At 32.6% G+C, this 18,664-nt stretch overlaps 1 protein-coding gene across 1 annotated transcript in view; it reads right to left on the bottom strand.

Annotated features, from left to right (window-relative positions):
• The window catches only part of LOC129985050 (uncharacterized), a 32,550-nt gene extending 15,354 nt beyond the window's left edge, over positions 1-17,196 (bottom strand). The window contains exons 1-4 of the mRNA XM_056094975.1: positions 16,643-17,196; positions 15,850-16,060; positions 10,852-11,059; positions 8,664-8,737 (exon numbers count right to left, since the gene is read on the bottom strand). Of these exons, the coding sequence (XP_055950950.1) occupies positions 8,664-8,737; positions 10,852-11,059; positions 15,850-16,060; positions 16,643-17,196 (1,047 nt within the window). The remainder of the gene's footprint in view (positions 1-8,663; positions 8,738-10,851; positions 11,060-15,849; positions 16,061-16,642) is intronic.
• Between the last annotated feature and the right edge of the window lie 1,468 nt (positions 17,197-18,664).

Here is an 18,664-nt window from a genome sequence, read left to right as displayed (position 1 = left end):
AATTTGTTTACGGTTGTTTTTGTTCATGATTGCCTAGCATCCACATTTATATATAATAAATACTATTGAAGCGGATGTACGGTTTTATAAATATGCAAAAATAATGAAACACGTTGAAATCTAAACATCTGTACTTCATAAAGAGAGTTATATTATTTCGATTCATAGAATATATATATATATATATATATATATATATATATATATATATATATATATATATATATATATATATATATATATATATATATATATATATATATATATATATATATATATATATATATATAATTTAACTTGTGTGATTTGAAATAGAGAAATAAAGTCTTTTTTTTTTATCGAATTGCGTGTGGTCTTCTTACATCCTATAAGCCTTAGGCAACTACCTAGTCTGCCTAATTAGAAGTTCTGCCACTGATAAGAAGTAAGAAATTGAATATCAAAGCTTTTCATTGAAAGGTCTAGCGAAAAAAGTTAATCTTTTTTTCTACATTAAGGGCAGAGACATTATAATTTCAAAAGAACAATAATAATAATAATAATAATAATAATTTATTTGTAGTAGACTGTAGAAACTATATCATTGGATAGAAGTTTTTATATTAGTATTTCTGTAGTTTCAGCTGAGTTATTTGGTTATTAAAACCCTTCATATGGCAACAGAGGTGGCAAAAAAGGTCACTGAAATTTAGTTAAGTTTTTAAATATTTTAAGAACCGTTTTTTTTTAATAGAAGGGAACCATTAAAAAAGATTGTTTTAATGAAAATTCTGTTTAGCGTTTCTATTTAAGAAATAAATTTGTCTACTCCTGAATTAAATAGTGGGATAAAGGAAATACATTACACAAATATCTCAGATAATATTTTTATAACCGCTTAAGAACAACTGGAATTAAATTGCAACAATTTATATGATGGGGAAATAATGTTTCTTCTTTCAAAATAATAGGAAAAATTTTAAAAGCAATATTTTTAAAATAAAAGTTAATTAATCTCTTTTTAATACAGTTGAATATAAAATATGCAACTTAGAATAGGAGAATACTAATTTACATAGATCTCGAAAATATTACTTAATTAAAAAATATAACAAGAATAGCTACGATAGGCTAACTAGGAACACCGAGACACTGAAATGAAATTAAAAGTGCCGATTTGATGTGTATGTTTTAAAATTCAAGACTAAGCAATTTGACCTTAAGCAACTAAATGTAAAGAAATGCATTTTAATGAATAGAAATGGGTATTTCAGAATTATTTTTCATGATTAAAAACTAAGATTTTGATATTTTTTGCGAAGTCTAACGGTAACAATGACGAACAAAATTAATTTTTAAACCATTTTAAAATTTTACCTTTGAAATATAAATATATAATTGTCGTGCTTGTTTTTAATAAATTTTTAAATGTTTTTAAAAATATATCTTGCATTATTTTCCAAAATGATTCCATTGCTGCGAAAAATTTCAAATCATTTTCATTATTTCAGTTATTTAAATTACCGTTTGGAATTTCTTCCTTTTGAAATCTAATTAAGGAAAATTGAGTATAGTATCTGAGCAATTTAAAGGAAATAACTGAGAATGTGGTCAGAGCACCGAAAAAGAAATCCCACAATTTGAAATCAAGTTAACAAAGCACTTAAAATTTGAGCCTATTGCAAATAATCATGCATACATTAAACGGAATACAGAAAAGGTTATTTATTAAACAAATCATATACTGAAACGCTTTACTTTCATATTTAAATATTGTCTGTAGATTAATGGCCGTGGTGTTTTGTAGATAGATATTTAATGTGACATCTCCGACGAACCAGCTGAGTCAAGAAGATGGTTAGTAATATGTACAATGATAGCAATACAAATTTAGAAACAGAGGCAAATGACGAGACGCAAATGGGAAACAAATATATCTTTAATGTTCAATATGAAATAAAATGGAGAAAAGTAAAACAGTTTTTTTTCTAAAAATCTATAATTTTTTCAAAGGTAATTAAAAGGCTGTAAGGAGAGAACATTCATCCTGAAAAAATAAATTAGAGTATCTTAGAGAGCCGTTATTTCGCCCAGAAAAAATAACAACAGCATTCGAGATCAGATTGTTATATTTTCTGCCACTGTAGCAAAAAAAAAACATACACTAGATGAGAAATAAATTAAACTTCATAAAGCTTTCTTTTAATAGAGGTCTTTCCTTGATACTTTTATTTCTTAGTGCAGAGAAAGATAATAAAGAGAAAAAGATTTACTAAGAAATGGTTCCATTACACATGCGGAACTCCGTATTTCTAACTGGCTTTCCATGTTTCAAATAAAACAACTGAGAAAATCTTTCTTGCAGTGACGTTTTTCGAGATTTTACACTTTCTGATTGATATTTTCACTTCATAAATCATAATATTTCAAGTGAAGCAACTGTAATAATTTAATTCAAATCAATAATATACTATATCAGATCGCTTTATTGCAATAGTACTTCCGGATCATATGTTAGAACTTCAGAAAGACGATATGTAAAGATGTCAACTCATTGCAAAATTATTTTCGGTCAGCCGGATTTCATATTGCGAAAATTTGTAGACAGAAAGAAATGAAGATAATATTCCATTTGTACTGGGAAGAACTTGTTCAATATCAGTGTCGTTTCTAATCTATAGAAAAGAAACCAAGTTGAAATGACCAAAGATATGAGTAACGTTAAACCTTTGGAGGAGAAAATCAAATAAATCTAAATGGACTCATCAATCTATGCAACTGGCAGAACTGTGTATGAGCTTTGAGTAATAAATATATTGTGGCAATTCATCCCAGACTACTGTCATATTGTGTCCATAGAATATGAAATTACAGTTCGGTGAATAGGGAGTATTAAAACTTTAGCAATTGTTCGTTTCGTTCCATGACAGCTTCAGTCTTTAGAATCTGGCTTTCAAATGAAAGATCTGCTGTTGATAAATTGCCGCAATTCAACTTTTCTCAATGCTTTTTCAGTCCCCAGAAACTACATTTCGAAAAGCTGAAGTATTTCAGTAATGTGGTTATCGCCGGGAATCTCATCCATTTATATGCCTTCCTCAGTCCATAGAATCGGGCATGCTAAATGGCAGAACTGTATAAGAAGTCTGAGTAATAAATAATTTGTGAGGATTCCATCCCAACAACTGTAATATTCAGTCCATAGAACATGAAATTGCAGTCGGAGAGAATTGTGGGTATTAAATATTTAGCAATCCATTTCACTCCAAGAGAGCTTCAGTCCATAGAGTCTGGCTTTCAAATGAAAAATCTGAAGAAGGATGCTCTGCTGTTGATTAATTGGTGCAATTCAACTTTTCTCTATTCTTTTTCAGTCCCCAGAAATTACACTTCGAAAAGCTGAAGTAAGGAAGAATTTCAGTTTTATTGTTATCCCCGGGAATCTGATCCATCTATATGCCTTCCTCATTCCATAGAATCGGGCATGCTAAATGGCAGAACTGTATACGAAGTCTGAGTAATAAATAATTTGTGATGATTCCATCCCAACTACTGTCATATTCAGTCCATAGAACATGAAATTGCAGTCGGTAAGAATTGTGGGTATTAAATATTTAGCAATCCATTTCACTCCAAGCCAGCTTCAGTCCGTAGAGTCTGGCTTTCAAATGAAAGATCTGAAGAAGGATGCTCTGTTATTGATTAATTGCTGCAATTCAACTTTTCTCAATGTTTTTTCAGTCCCCAGAAATTACACTTCGAAAAGCTGAATTCAGGAAGGATTTCACTTATATGGTTATCCCCGGGAATCTGATCCATCTATATGCCTTCATGAGTCCACTGAATCGGGCATGCTAAATGGTAGAACTGTATACGAAGTCTGAGTAATAAATAATTTGTGATGATTTCATCCCAACTACTGTCATATTCAGTTCATAGAACATGAAATTGCAGTCGGAAAGAATTGTGGGTATTAAATATTTAGCAATCCATTTCACTCCAAGCCAGCTTCAGTCCGTAGAGTCTGGCTTTCAAATGAAAGATCTGAAGAAGGATGCTCTGCTATCGATTAATTGCTGCAATTCAACTTTTCTCAATGTTTTTTCAGTCCCCAGAAATTACACTTCGAAATGCTGAATTCAGGAAGGATTTCACTTATATGGTTATCCCCGGGAATCTGATCCATCTATGTGCCTTCCTCAGTCCATAGAATCGGGCATGCTAAATGGCAGAACTGTATACGAAGTCTGAGTAATAACTATTTTGCGATGATTCCATCCCAACTACTGTCATATTCAGTCCATAGAACATGAAATTGCAGTCGGAAAAAATTGTGGGTGTTAAATATTTAGCAATTCATTTCACTCCAAGAAAGCTACAGTCCATAGAGTCAGGCTTTCAAATGAAAGATCTTAAGAAGGATGCTGTGCTGTTTATAAATGCTGCAATTCAACTTTTCTCAATGCTTTTTCAGTCCCCAGAAATTACACTTCGAAAAGCTGAATTAAGGAAGAATTTCAGTTATATTGTAATCTCCGGGAATCTGATCCATCTATATGCCTTCTTCAGTCCATAGAATCGGGCATGCTAAATGGAAGAATTGTATACGAAGTCTGAGTAATAAATAATTTGTGATGATTCCATCCCAACTACTGTCATATTCAGTCCATAGAACATGAAATTGCAGTCGGAAAGAATTGTGGGTATTAAATATTTAGCAATCCATTTCACTCCAAGCCAGCTTCAGTCCATAGAGTCTGGCTTTCAAATGAAAAATCTGAAGAAGAATGATCTGCTGTTGATTAATTGCTGCATTTCAACTTTTCTCAATGTTTTTTCAGTCCCCAGAAATTACACTTCGAAAAGCTGAATTCAGGAAGGATTTCACTTATATGGTTATCCCCGGGAATCTGATCCATCTATAGGCCTTCCTGAGTCCACTGAATCGGGCATGCTAAATGGTAGAACTTTTATACGAAGTCTGAGTAATAAATAATTTGTGATGATTCCATGCCAACTACTGTCATATTCAGTTCATAGAACAGGAAATTGCAGTCGGAAAGAATTGTGGGTATTAAATATTTAGCAATCCATTTCACTCCAAGCCAGCTTCAGTACGTAGAGTCGAGTCTGGCTTTCAAATGAAAGATCTGAAGAAGGATGCTCTGCTATCGATTAATTGCTGCAATTCAACTTTTCTCAATGTTTTTTCAGTCCCCAGAAATTACACTTTGAAATGCTGAATTCAGGAAGGATTTCACTTATATAGTTATCCCCGGGAATCTGATCCATCTATATGCCTTCCTCAGTCCATAGAATCGGGCATGCTAAATTTAAGAACTGTATACGAAGTCTGAGTAATAAATAATTTGTGATGATTCCATCCCAACTACTGTCATATTCAGTCCATAGAACATGAAATTGCAGTCGGAATGAATTGTGGGTATTAAATATTTAGCAATCAATTTCACTTCAAGCCAGCTTCAGTCCATAGAGTCTGGCTTTCACATGAAAGATCTGAAGAAGGATGCTCTGCCGTTGATTAATTGCTGCAATTCAACTTTTCTCAATGTTTTTTCAGTCCCCAGAAATTACAATTCGAAAAGCTGAAATCAGGAAGGATTTCACTTATATGGTTATACCCGGGAATCTGATCCATCTATATGCCTTCCTCAGTCCATAGAGTCGGGCATGCTAAATGGAAGAACTGTATACGAAGTCTGAGTAATAAATAATTTGTGATGATTCCATCCCGACTACTGTTATATTCAGTCCATAGAACATGAAATTGCAGTCGGAAAGAATTGTGTATATTAAATCTTTAGCAATCCATTTCACTCCAAGCCAGCTTCAGTCCATAGCGTCTGGCTTTCAAATGAAAGATTTGAAGAAGGATGCTCTGCTGTTGATAAATTGCTGCAATTCAACTTTTCTCTATTCTTTTTCAGTCCCCAGAAATTACACTTCGAAAAGCTGAAGTAAGGAAGAATTTCAGTTATATTGTTATCTCTGGGAATCTGATCCATCTATATGCCTTCCTCAGTCCATAGAATCAGGCATGCTAAATGGAAGAACTGTATACGAAGTCTGAGTAATAAATAATTTGTGATGATTCCATCCCAACTACTGTCATATTCAGTCCATAGAACATGAAATTGCAGTAGGAAAGAATTGTGGGTACTAAATATTTAGCAATCCATTTCACTCCAAGCCAGATTCAGCCCATAGAGTCTGGCTTTCACATGAAAGATCTGAAGAAGTATGCTCTGCTGTTGATTAATTGCTGCAATTCAACGTTTCTCAATGTTTTTTCAGTCCCCAGAAATTACACTTCGAAATGCTGAATTCAGGAAGGATTTCACTTATATGGTTATCCCCGGGAATCTTATCCATCTATATGCCTTCCTCAGTCCATAGAATCAGGCATGCTAAATGGAAGAACTGTATACGAAGTCTGAGTAATAAATAATTTGTGATGATTCCATCCCAACTACTGTCATATTCAGTCCATACATGAAATTGTAGTAGGAAAGAATTGTGGGTATTAAATATTTAGCAATCCATTTCACTCCAAGCCAGCTTCAGTCCATAGAGTCTGGCTTTCACATGAAACATCTGAAGAAGTATGCTCTGCTGTTGATTAATTGCTGCAATTGAACTTTTCTCAGTGCTTTTTCAGTCCCCAGAAATTACACTTCGAAAAGCTGAATTCAGGAAGGATTTCACTTATATGGTTATCCCCGGGAATCTGATCCATCTATATGCCTTCCTGAGTCCACTGAATCGGGCATGCTAAATGGTAGAACTGTATACGAAGTCTGAGTAATAAATAATTTGTGATGATTCCATCCCAACTACTGTCATATTCAGTCCATAGAACATGAAATTGCAGTCGGAAAGAATTGTGGGTATTAAATATTTAGCAATCCATTTCACTCCAAGCCAGCTTCAGTCCGTAGAGTCTGGCTTTCAAATGAAAGATTTGAAGAAGGATGCTCTGCTGTTGATAAATTGCTGCAATTCAACTTTTCTCTATTCTTTTTCAGTCCCCAGAAATTACACTTCGAAAAGCTGAAGTAAGGAAGAATTTCAGTAATGTGGTTATCCCCGGGAATCTGATACATCTATATGCCTTCCTCAGTCCATAGAGTCGGGCATGCTAAATGGAAGAACTGTATACGAAGTCTGAGTAATAAATAATTTGTGATGATTCCATCCCAACTACTGTCATATTCAGTCCATAGAACATGAAATTGCAGTCGGAAAGAATTGTGAGTATTAAATATTTAGCAATCCATTTCACTCCAAGCCAGCTTCCATAGAGTCTGGCTTTTAAATGAAAGATCTGAAGAAGGATGCTGTGCTGTTTATAAATGCTGCAATTCAACTTTTCCCAATGCTTTTTCAGTCCCCAGCAATTTCACTTTGAAAAGCTGAAGTGAGGAAGGATTGGAGCAACATTTTTATCGGCGAAAATGTGATCCATCTATATACCTTCTTCAGTCCGTAGAATGGGCATGATAAATGGCACAACTGTGTAGGACATGTTAAATTGCAGAGATCCGAGTAATAAATATATTGTGATTATTCTATCCACACCACTGTCATATTCAGTGCATAGAATGTGAAATATCTGTTGGTTAAATTGTGACTTATAAAACAAAATTTCATTTCTTTAAATGAGAGTTCCCGTTCATATAATCCTGAATTAGAAACATTAGAATTCAGAATTATAAGTGCCATCTTTATTCCTTATGATTACAGGTATTGAGAAAGCTTTGCGTGTAAAGCATTTATTTTCGAATTTCCATTCATCTGAATATTAGTTTTAGTTCATTGTTTATGACACGGGCAACTATTCAAGCAAGAATGGAAGGCACAAGAATTGAATGCTTAGCTTAAATTAAATCTATATCATTATTAGTTTCAATTCAATCAATCAAAATTATGTACGAATATTAGAATTAAATAACTGATGTTGACATGATCCTTTGCAAGAGTTCCCGTCATATCAAATTATTTTTAGTTCATAAAATTATTAATCAAAAAGTTGGTAATACGGAAGCTTTATGGGTTAAACAGTTTCATAAGAATAATCGTATATATTACTGCAGGTATTTTGCTGGAATATATTTTGCGGCTTCAGTCATTTTTATGATGTATTAGAAGTCCGATTGTATTAAATTACTCCGAAGTTCTATTTGCAGTGGAAATAGTGAAATTTCTTCTTTCTCTGTATGATATAAAATTAGATTCTCTTATCCATATAATGAATGAATCAATTTTTGCATATTTCTTTTTATGCTTAGATAACCTATTGTATTGATAATGTTTCAGCAGAAAATAGATCTCTGAGCATAATTTTTCAGCAGGTATATCCATCCTTGAATGTATCTCCGGGATAGAAATTATGGAATATTCTTAAGGCGTTTGAAATAGAACCTTTCGTGTATCATATCAGAAGAAGAATATTTGCTGGAAGTGTAAAATATTTTGCAAAAAAATAAATAAATAAACATTTTTCTCAACAAATGAAAAGTATGATAAAAAGAATAATTTTGGATGGAGGGTCTGGAGGTGAGCATGCTTTGAAAAATGTATTATTAGTACTACTTGATGCAGGGAATGCAATTTCTGAACATTCTGCGCAGAGAGGAGCAGCGTCGCCTAAACCATTTACTCACCCTCCTTCTGATGGTTGGTGCTTCTATCTGATGATGATAAATCGTCGGGCCATAAATGCTCTCAGTTGTCGGATCTAAAAAATTGAAATGATGTGATAAAGTATAATAGAAATAATCCTCAATACATTTATTGCATATCAGATTTAATCGATCAGTTTTTATTCTAACATGAATAAATAGAAATTACACGATAGGCGTGAAACTAATGGCACTTGATAAAAGAATATTTTTTTTAACTGCACGCAGTAAAATAAAAGATTGGTGAGATGTATTAAAATCCGAATGAAAGTATATATAGTATACTCCCACGTATCCAGTTTTCGACTATCCGGCCTCCTTACTATCCGGCCTAATATTCTTTTATCCTAACTAAATGAGGAAGGCATAGCGTTTATAGCGTCTATTAAGTTAATGATTAAAAACTTTTTCACAACCTTAAATCTGTAATTTTTGACACTTACTTCACTTTGACTTTTCATATCTGTGTATTCCTTTATCAATGAAAAATAAAATCAGTTTGAGCGAATTTTCTTAACAATAGGCCTATGATTTACGTTAAAGCTTTGCTTATGTTTCCTGCATTAAAGTTGGCCATAACAGAATGTTTCTTAAAATAGAAACTGTTTATATCCTTAAACTTACTTTTTTTCTGAAAGAAATTCTTGAAACGAGCAGTGCAATATATAAACATATACAAACTACTAAACTAGAGCTTTTTATTTTAGCTCGATACGTTACAGGCTATTGATTCTGTGACTCATAGATCCGCTGCGATATTTCAAAACCCTACACATGTTTTGAGAGGATGACTTTTATCCACAATATCTATGTTATTTAAACTAATGATTGATAAAGTAACTGAGAGAATTTCTTTAAAAGACAACCGTACATTTGTTAAATCTTTTGGGGATTTGCTGTTTCGCCCAGAATATTGGTTGTTCTTAGTTTGAATTTCATACCTTAATATTAACTTTGATCTGTCAATAAAGTATCTTGAAGTTCAAATTATGTTAGATATCAAAACCGTATAATTATAATAGCATTTTATTAATTAATAAGAAAATGAACCTTTCAAGTGTATTCAACTCTCATTTCATAATATTTCAAAAAGTGTGTGGGGAATCTAGTTCTAATTGCACATTTCCTTTTGCCGTAATGTGATTTCACCTTCTGATTTCTCATTTACACTTTAGAGAGGATTACTGTGATTGTTGAGCCGGAGTCCTGCCATAGGGGTAGCGCGTCTTCCCCGTGATCTAGGCGTCCTGGGTTCGAGTCCTAGTTCAGGCATGGTTGTTCTCTACCCTGTGTTCTATCTGTGAAGTACGTGAATGATTCCCACTGTAAAAAGGGGTTGTGCAAGCGAGTGTGTGTGTACTATCTTCATATGAGCTAGAAGTCAGACTTCTGCCTGCGGGTGCTCAGGGGTCTTTACCCTCAGAAGCTACTGCACTAAAACTTGGTTTAAATTAGCCACACGAAAAAAAAACACTGTGATTGCTCTTCTTTAATTTTAAACAATGGCAAAAAATCACATGATTAAATCTCTACTAATAATAAAGATGAAACTGCATATATGTCTATGTGTGTGCGTGTTTTGATGTTTTACGAGCAGTTGAAGAATAACATTTTACAGTATTGAAATTTCAGTATCTCAAAGATGTAAGATATCGGTTGACGGAAATTTACATTTTAAGTGCGTTGAATGCAATGAGATTGGACTCTATTAAAATGCCTGAGCGAAAGTATAATTTAGTAAACAAGATAGTTGTAAGTTACAAATAAATGCGAATAGAATCTCTGTCAGAGCTCAAGTAGCACCATATTGCACAATACATTATATATTATTATTCAATATTATACGACATTGCTAATATTGGTTTATATCATAAATTTTGTACAATATAGGTGTGCTACTAGAGAACTTGAAATATAAAAAAATTCTACCTAAACAAAAATATTAAAAGATTTGATATTTTTTTGCATCAGATTATGCCGTCAGATTAGCCGTTTGCTCAAGGTTAGTTTTAAATAAACATGATTCAAATTTATTGAATTCTTATTTGATTGGACTGAAATACGATTGAGTGTATATATAACCATTTTAAAATATGTAAAATTATCTTTTGTATTTCTACGACTTTATTTAATAAGTATATCATATGAAAAGATATTTTGGAGAACTTACTTGGTCGCTGCCAGAGTGCATCAACATCGTTACAAACGAAATCTCCCTGCCCAAGAAATTTGTGTTTCATGCCGGTTTCAGCCGTGATTCTTGCAGATGGATCGGATTTGAGGAATGAATGTATGAAATCCAGAGCCAGTTTTACATCCTCATAAGTGATTTCCACTGCTGGAAGTGCTGTTTTTATCTTATCAGTGAAGGCTTCTTCCTGAAATTGAAGAAATCAGACTCAGATTCCCGAAGAAAAGTAGATTTTATGAAGAAACGATAATTTTTATTCTTTTATTGCAATTTATAGAATATTATTATGAATTAATCAAGTAAAAAAGAAATGCTACTATCTGTAACGAGATGATCGTTCCAAATGCTTCGAAATTTTTTATGATTTGTCATTATTTACAATCATTTTACCATCAGTTTCATTACGTCATGAATTAAATTCAATTCTATGAATTCTCCAAAGTCCTTTCTCGCAATATTAACCAATAAAATTTTTAAATTCAAATTTATATGTTATTCTATAATAATCTTGATATAAGAAAAGAAATTTTTTTCAGCATAAAAATTAAAATGTAAAATTTCTAAAATTATTAATATTTCTAATCTTGTACGTTTTTGCTTTTATCTTTCAATGCTTCGTACAACAGAAAGAAAAAAACCTTATTTGTTCTATCAACCGAATTCGAAGACAAGAGGGAGAAAATGAATCGTTTTCTATCTTGATTTGTTCTAATAAAAACGTATAAGTTTTATCCAAAATCGTTTTAAATTGCATCAATAATTTACATCTAAGAAACCTAATAGCTTATAAGTAGAAAAGTAGAATTAGCAAAAGTTATATTTAAATTAATTTTTAAAAAGTGATTAAAAACCTAGCAAAACAAGTAAGGTAATGATATTAATGCCACTCAGAAGTTTATTACCTGAATTTAGGATTTTTTGGTACTTTGTGATTATCCCGTCGACCATTTTCGCCAAACCCCATATTATCGCCAAAATTTCTTTGTGCAAATAACCGCAACAATTATTAACTTTTTATTATGGTGGAGTCAAAGGATTGTGCCTTTTCGCCAATCCTTTGTCGCATTTTGAGAGGATTAGCGCATTTTCGTGATCGTTGACAGGTCAACGTTATATTACCACAGTACCGATTTTTTTTATTGCTCAGAAACTTTTAAATCTCATTTAATCTTTCTATATGCTGGGGAATACATGTTCTAATTTTCGATTTATTCCATCAAGAGATGTGGAATTTTTTAAGGTAAAAACAAGCAAATATTCAATGTTGAGAACATTTAAGAAAGAAAGAAATTGATGTCTCTGCCTGATATCGAGTATGGCAGCTTCGAGGATGCAGAATTATTGCAACACGATGAAGCATAGACTCAACTAATAATTGAAGGTGACTTGGAGGTCCTTCACACCAAGAGTGTAGTCCACAAATCCAAGGGAGAATGAGGCGGTGGAGATCTCTTCTAAGCAGCACGCTGCTTGCCATACCAGACACAATAATATGAATGTTTGGGGATTTAGGAGACAAGGAAAGTGTGGAAATTCAGAAAACCCTCCCTCCCCCCCGGAGCAACGTGGTAGTAACTATCGACATGCGGAGTGCTGCACTGTTCGTCTGGAAATATCAAAATCCATTGGAATTTTCATCGGATATGAATAGATGCAGGACGCACATGTGCTCGTCAACTATCAGAGTCATCTCCTGTCCCCATAGTACTCCAACTGCACAAGTTCTCATACCATGACAGTGTCTTCGCCAACTTGATGTTGCCCGTTGACACATAGGGTATGTACATGGATTCATGAAGTGCTCTCCATACCCATACACGCTCATCAGCTGGATACAGCAGAATGCGAGATTCGTCAGCAATGCGTTCCCAGTCATCAACATTTCAATATAATTTTTGGTGCACAAAGACATGATGTAACGCTTTGTGCTTCCAGTCAACAACCGTAAAAAATTGACTTTCAGGACCGATAGCCCATATCGATAATGGTCCGTTGAAAAATTCACACATTGAAATTGGTTGATGCACCAGCATTAAAATCCACGGCAATGTGAGGAAGGATTGCTGGTATTTTACGTTTAATGATTTACATGATTTGCCGTTGGTCCTGTTCTTTCACGATTTTTTTCTCGGACACTTCGATGTCAAAGATTTGAAGATTAGATTCTCGATCATGGTACAATCTTGAAATGATCGTTTGCAAAAATCGAAAATTTATCACTAACTCGGATATGATATGTCACATCTTCTGTGCGCCGATTATAGCATTTCATTGAAATTCGCTTAAATCTTGATAACCCGATATTTATCATCTCTCTAACAACTTTGACAGACACTTACAATCCTATATAGATGCTGCTGACCGTATCTCGTTACTCGGATCGGTTTCATAGCTCAATTATTTGCATAACCAATCCTATACCAAATTTTCTGGCCCTTCAATGTAAGCAGATCTGGGGGCACGGCAAGTCGAGCAAAAACAAGCGGCACGGCCGTACTATCCTTTTCTCGAAGCAGTTCAGGCCATTTCCAACCCCCTATAACTTCGTTATGGATAAAACTAGAAGCCTTAATTTTCAGTAACCAAGCAGGCATTATATAAACACGGTATATGTCAAATTTCATTAAATTTGAACCAGTAGTTTAAGAGTTATAACTAGTCAAAGTTTGTGAATTTTGTCACTGACTGACTGACAGATCATCAAAACAATAAGGCACTTCTAGCAGACATAGAAGCTTCAAATTTAGAATACAATTAGTGTTTAGTGTATAAATCAAGGAAAAACTAAAATATCCATGTAATAATGGACGGATCGATAAATTTTTCGAAGTTTCGAGCATTATCCATTTTGTCAGCAAATTCGTCGCCAAGTCGCCAAATGGTCGCCAAGTTTGTCACCAAGCTCTCGTATCACTGGCTCGGCATCCGGCAGCATCCAATACAGATTACTGTAAAACGGTCTTTCATATGATGACACTATTCTCGCTGGGAAAAATTAATTAAATCTCAAAATTACAGGTTTCTAACAATATGTAATTTGAAATAATTCAGTTTGAAGCTGTGGAAGCTGCAAACGCAATGGGTGACTTTCAGAAAATCTATCTGGTAGAAGAAAGCAAACTGATCTTCAAAGTATGATCGCAAAACTTAATGTCGATCAAAAAAGAGTCTTCGATATGATCACAAATAAAATGGACACAACCGATAATAAAGCTGACGTTTTACGCTGTTTTGTGAGTGGAACTGGTGGCACTGGAAAGAGCTTTTTAATAAAAACTCTGAAAATTTGGGTTAAGACTTATTTAAACAAAAAAAGTGGCAGTTAGTACTCCAACAGGAATAGCTGACTATACATAGAATAGATTGACTATACATAGACTATTGCAATTGCCTGTAGAACACAAGCAAATACCGAAGTACAAACAACTTTCTGATGAAGTGCTTCTTCTGAGATCAGATTTGAAAGAAGTAGTGTTGTTTATAATAGACGAAGTGTCGATGATATCCAATGTTTAACATATATTTACTTACGCTTATCTGAAATATTCGACACAAGAGACGATCAGAATGGGTAGTTTGGAAAAAAACATCTTGTAGTTTTCGGAGATCTCTTACAGCGTCCGCCGGTAAGAGAAAAGTCACCTTTTGAAAAACTATCAACTGCTGAAACTAACAAGTTATTAGGTTCCCTCAGTGTACCGAATCTGTGGACTGAACTGTTCATATACGTTGAACTTACAATTAACATGCGACAGCTATATGATTTTGACTCTGTTGAAATGCTAAATAGAATAAGATTAGGTGCGACTACACAAAAAGACTGCGACTTACTCTCGACTAGATTAATAACTCTCAAATCCAATTCAAATGAAAACAGATTAATTGAAATAATTGAACACATCTCGAAACTTCCTGATGATATCGTTTGCTTATTATCTACAAAAAACATGTGTCAACAATTAAATACTGCAATGCTTAAATCTCTTCCACATCCCGAAATAAAACTTACAGCTGTAGATAGCATAAATTTCCCCAGATACCTAACAAAATGAGCTCGTGAATGCATAAAAAAATATGAAGACGATACTTCTATGACTGCAGGCCTGGAAGAGAACATAATTATAAAAATAGTAGCAAAATTCATGTTAAGACGAAATATTGACGTGAGTATCAATATCAATATTAAAAATCTTTTATGGTTTAAATAAATAGATTGACTTGGCCATCGCATGAAAACACAATGTATCTTTACATTAAATTAGATTACATTAACATATTATATTAAATTAGATTGTTTAGTGCGATTGCCAAGTGAATCTATTTATTTAAACTATAAAAGATTTTTAATATTGATATGGTCACTATAAGATGTTGTTAGGTTAGCTAATTACGTAATAAATTAAGACAGAATGACCCTTAAGTAGGGACTGAATAAATGGACCTACTTGGTATTACATGGATCTCACAACTTTTTACGATAGAAGAACTGAGTTGCGAGACTTGGTTTTTTTACAAGTTATGTTTTTGATGGCATTAAATTTTTCAGGAAAATAAATGGAATAAAATGCCAACACTGACATTTCTTTTTATTATATTTATATTATATTTTTTATTATGCATTTATTCTTTTTATTATATAACTTTAAAAATTAAAACTTAACAAATATCTTTAAAAAAACAAGGATTCTAGTTCTCTTAATTAAACTCAAAGTTAAGATAAAATATTTTTCTGATTCGGAGGAAAGTGAGAATTTGGCTCCATAATTTGTATAGAAATTAAATTTTAAAGATTGTGAAACGAAATTTTCAAGCATACAGATATGAAAATTATTTGGAATATTCCGCTTTCAGAATTTTACATTTGAAATGTGAATTCATTCTATTTGTTACTTCTATTATTCATTCTATAAAAAAATCATCTAGAATATTAAATGGTGCAAAACTTTAATTAGTTGGAAAATTATTATATTTGCTTACCATCAAGGCTCCCCTTATTGACGCGTGTCGAAGTTCTGCGCCCAGATGTCGACAGGCGAAGGATCGCACCATATGGAAATTACTGAGAACCTCGAAGGACATAAGTCCGTACGTCCATAGGTCAAAGGCACGACCATCTATTGATTCACCCTTTTTGAGGACACGAAAGGCCTCTGGTGGCTGATACATAATAGGCAAGCCGATGTCGTCGCTAAATTAAAAAAAAAAAGGTAATGTAGATGACTCAATAATTAAATGCTATTATTCACTTTACAAAACTAATTAAAAATTAAAATAATAGAAATAAAATTTTGCTCATTTCCAGTATACGGTCTACGCCTAATTGGCGATAAATGGTAATTTGTGGCTGCCTTAACCGGCATTCTTATTCTATTTAATGGTAATCATAATGCAGGTTTAAAACTTACTTAAAAAAAAGTCTTGTGAATTTTGTAAGTTATATGATTAATTCTAAAAGGTCTCAACAAGTTCGTCATGAATCATAAAATACTAAACACGCATCATTGGCGACTTCTTGGTGAAACAAAAGGGGTGTCAATAGGGCATATGAGTGAGCTGTGGCCATATAATTTTGAAAAATATTTATTAATTAAATTTAAAAAAATCAATAAATAGATTCCAAAACTCTTTTCTAACAATTTTGTCATAAAACGTAATGTGAATGTCAAAACGAATGTCTCATTAAAATATTTTGAATTTAAAAATCGACCTACACTTCAAATGAATTGAAACAATTTAATATTTTAATATATTTGTAATGAACATTTCTTACCTTCCTATGCAGGATGTCGTTCTATTGAGGAATGTGAAATCTGCTATCATTGCCTTGGAAGCACGCCGTGATATCAGAACATTATCGGATTTCATATCTAGGTGGCAGAGGTCCTTATAGTGTAAATAGTCTAATCCGCATAATACTTGGTGTAACCATAATTTTAGCTGATTAAGGGACTCTGGGTTTTGAAGGTATTCATTTGAGGTCACCGCTTTCATCAGGTCGTAAGGGTAGACCTGCATTTCGAAGCAAGCAATATTGAGTGTTGGGAACATGGTTAGTCTTTGCAGAGGTACAATATTTTCATGGTGTAACCTAATCCAAATTTTTCGCTCACCCTCATTGACTTCTTTTAAATACAACAATTTTACGGCCACCCCGTCTTCATTTTCTGGATGGTTAAAGCGAATCACGGATCCAAATGAGCCTTCTCCCAGAATTCTGGGGTTATTGTATCCAAAATGTTTTTTCATTAATTGCGTGGTCCTCAAATATGCTATTTCTGGTTCACGTATTGGGTCAAGGTCCTCATATAAATCTTCAGTAGACATTGCAGATGTGTTAAATTATCCTTTTGAAATCACAGATAGAAAGCTTGTTTAAATGTGTGAATACCAAACGAATATTAACTCTATTATCAGAGCAACAAGGAAGGAATCGCAACAATATTGTACCGCAGTATTATTTTTCATTGTTGAAATTCTTTATTAATATCCTTGTAACAATTAAGGAACTTTTTAACAGTCGCAGCAGCAGAACATTTTAAACAAGTATCTTTTAAATCATTGTTTAAAATTTTGATACGAAATTTAGTGTTATTCTCGTGGTTTGATTATATATTTCTATAGAGAAGAAATTTTTTGAATGAAAAAAAGAGAATTAAATGAAAATTAATTAAAGTTTTGATTTCCTTAAAAATAGAATTAAAAAAATATATAACACGAACATTTTATAAGATCAAGTTATATTATTTTTTTTTCTCGAATACGATGAACAGAAAAATCATTGTATTCGTAAAAAAATTAAAATTTGAAATTTTTTCGAATTCCTATGCTTGTGACTTCCATTTTTGGCAAATTGTTTGTATACTCCTCTCACTCTCTCTATTACAGTTTAACTTAAACCGATTTCTATATTTTTATCGTTAAATTTGATTACATAAACCATTTTAAATTTGTATGTTTCTAACAAATTTTAAACGAAATCTAGTCATTGGAAGTCAGTCAGTCCTAGATAACATCTACATATAGAAAGTTGAATAAATAAAATTTGGTACATAGTTTTAGCACTTATAATATAGATTCTTTAATTTTGAACCAAGTCTGTCCAAGTATTCACTGTTTGTCGGTCTGTAACTCCCCATAAATGTAAATCGATTGTCATAAACTCGATGACTTATATCAGTAAAATTTGGGATTAATTTAAATATCTATAAATTAAACATACGGTTTTTATTTGTTATAAATGAATGTCTCATTTTAAATAATTTTGAATGAATGTGTATATGAACATTTTAAGTTTTGGTAAAATTATTGTTAGCTGATGTGAAAGTTGAAGCCAAGTGCATATAGATTTGTTAAGAATCCAGTATATATATATATATATTGCTTAATTTTGATAAAGTATGAGAGCAGTATGGTGTGTTTGTAAACAATTATGCACAGCAATTTTTATATGTATTTTTTAATAATAAAGAGATGTTGCATTGAATAAATAATTTAATTTAAATATTCATTATCTGCCTTACTTTTTTTTCTTTGAGAATTTATATCCCCTACTAAGATTAAGAGTAGAGTAAAACTTCAACAAAGATTTTCAAAGGGACCCTTGCATAGATAACTGTCAGCAATCGCTTAGCCGCCTCTTAGTAAACTTTCTGACTGCAAGTAACAGAAACGGAAAAAACGGAGAATTAGATATTCGTAGAATTAGATATCCGAAGAATTATTTTTGTAGATTGAACGCTCTTAATTATAATCGATGGATAGTAGATTTGAAGATAATTCTGATTGACAAAAC

The sequence above is a fragment of the Argiope bruennichi genome, chromosome 9, assembly GCF_947563725.1.
Source record: "Argiope bruennichi chromosome 9, qqArgBrue1.1, whole genome shotgun sequence".
NCBI classification, from domain to species: Eukaryota; Metazoa; Arthropoda; class Arachnida; order Araneae; family Araneidae; genus Argiope; species Argiope bruennichi.
This window is presented reverse-complemented; position numbering and strand designations above follow the sequence as displayed.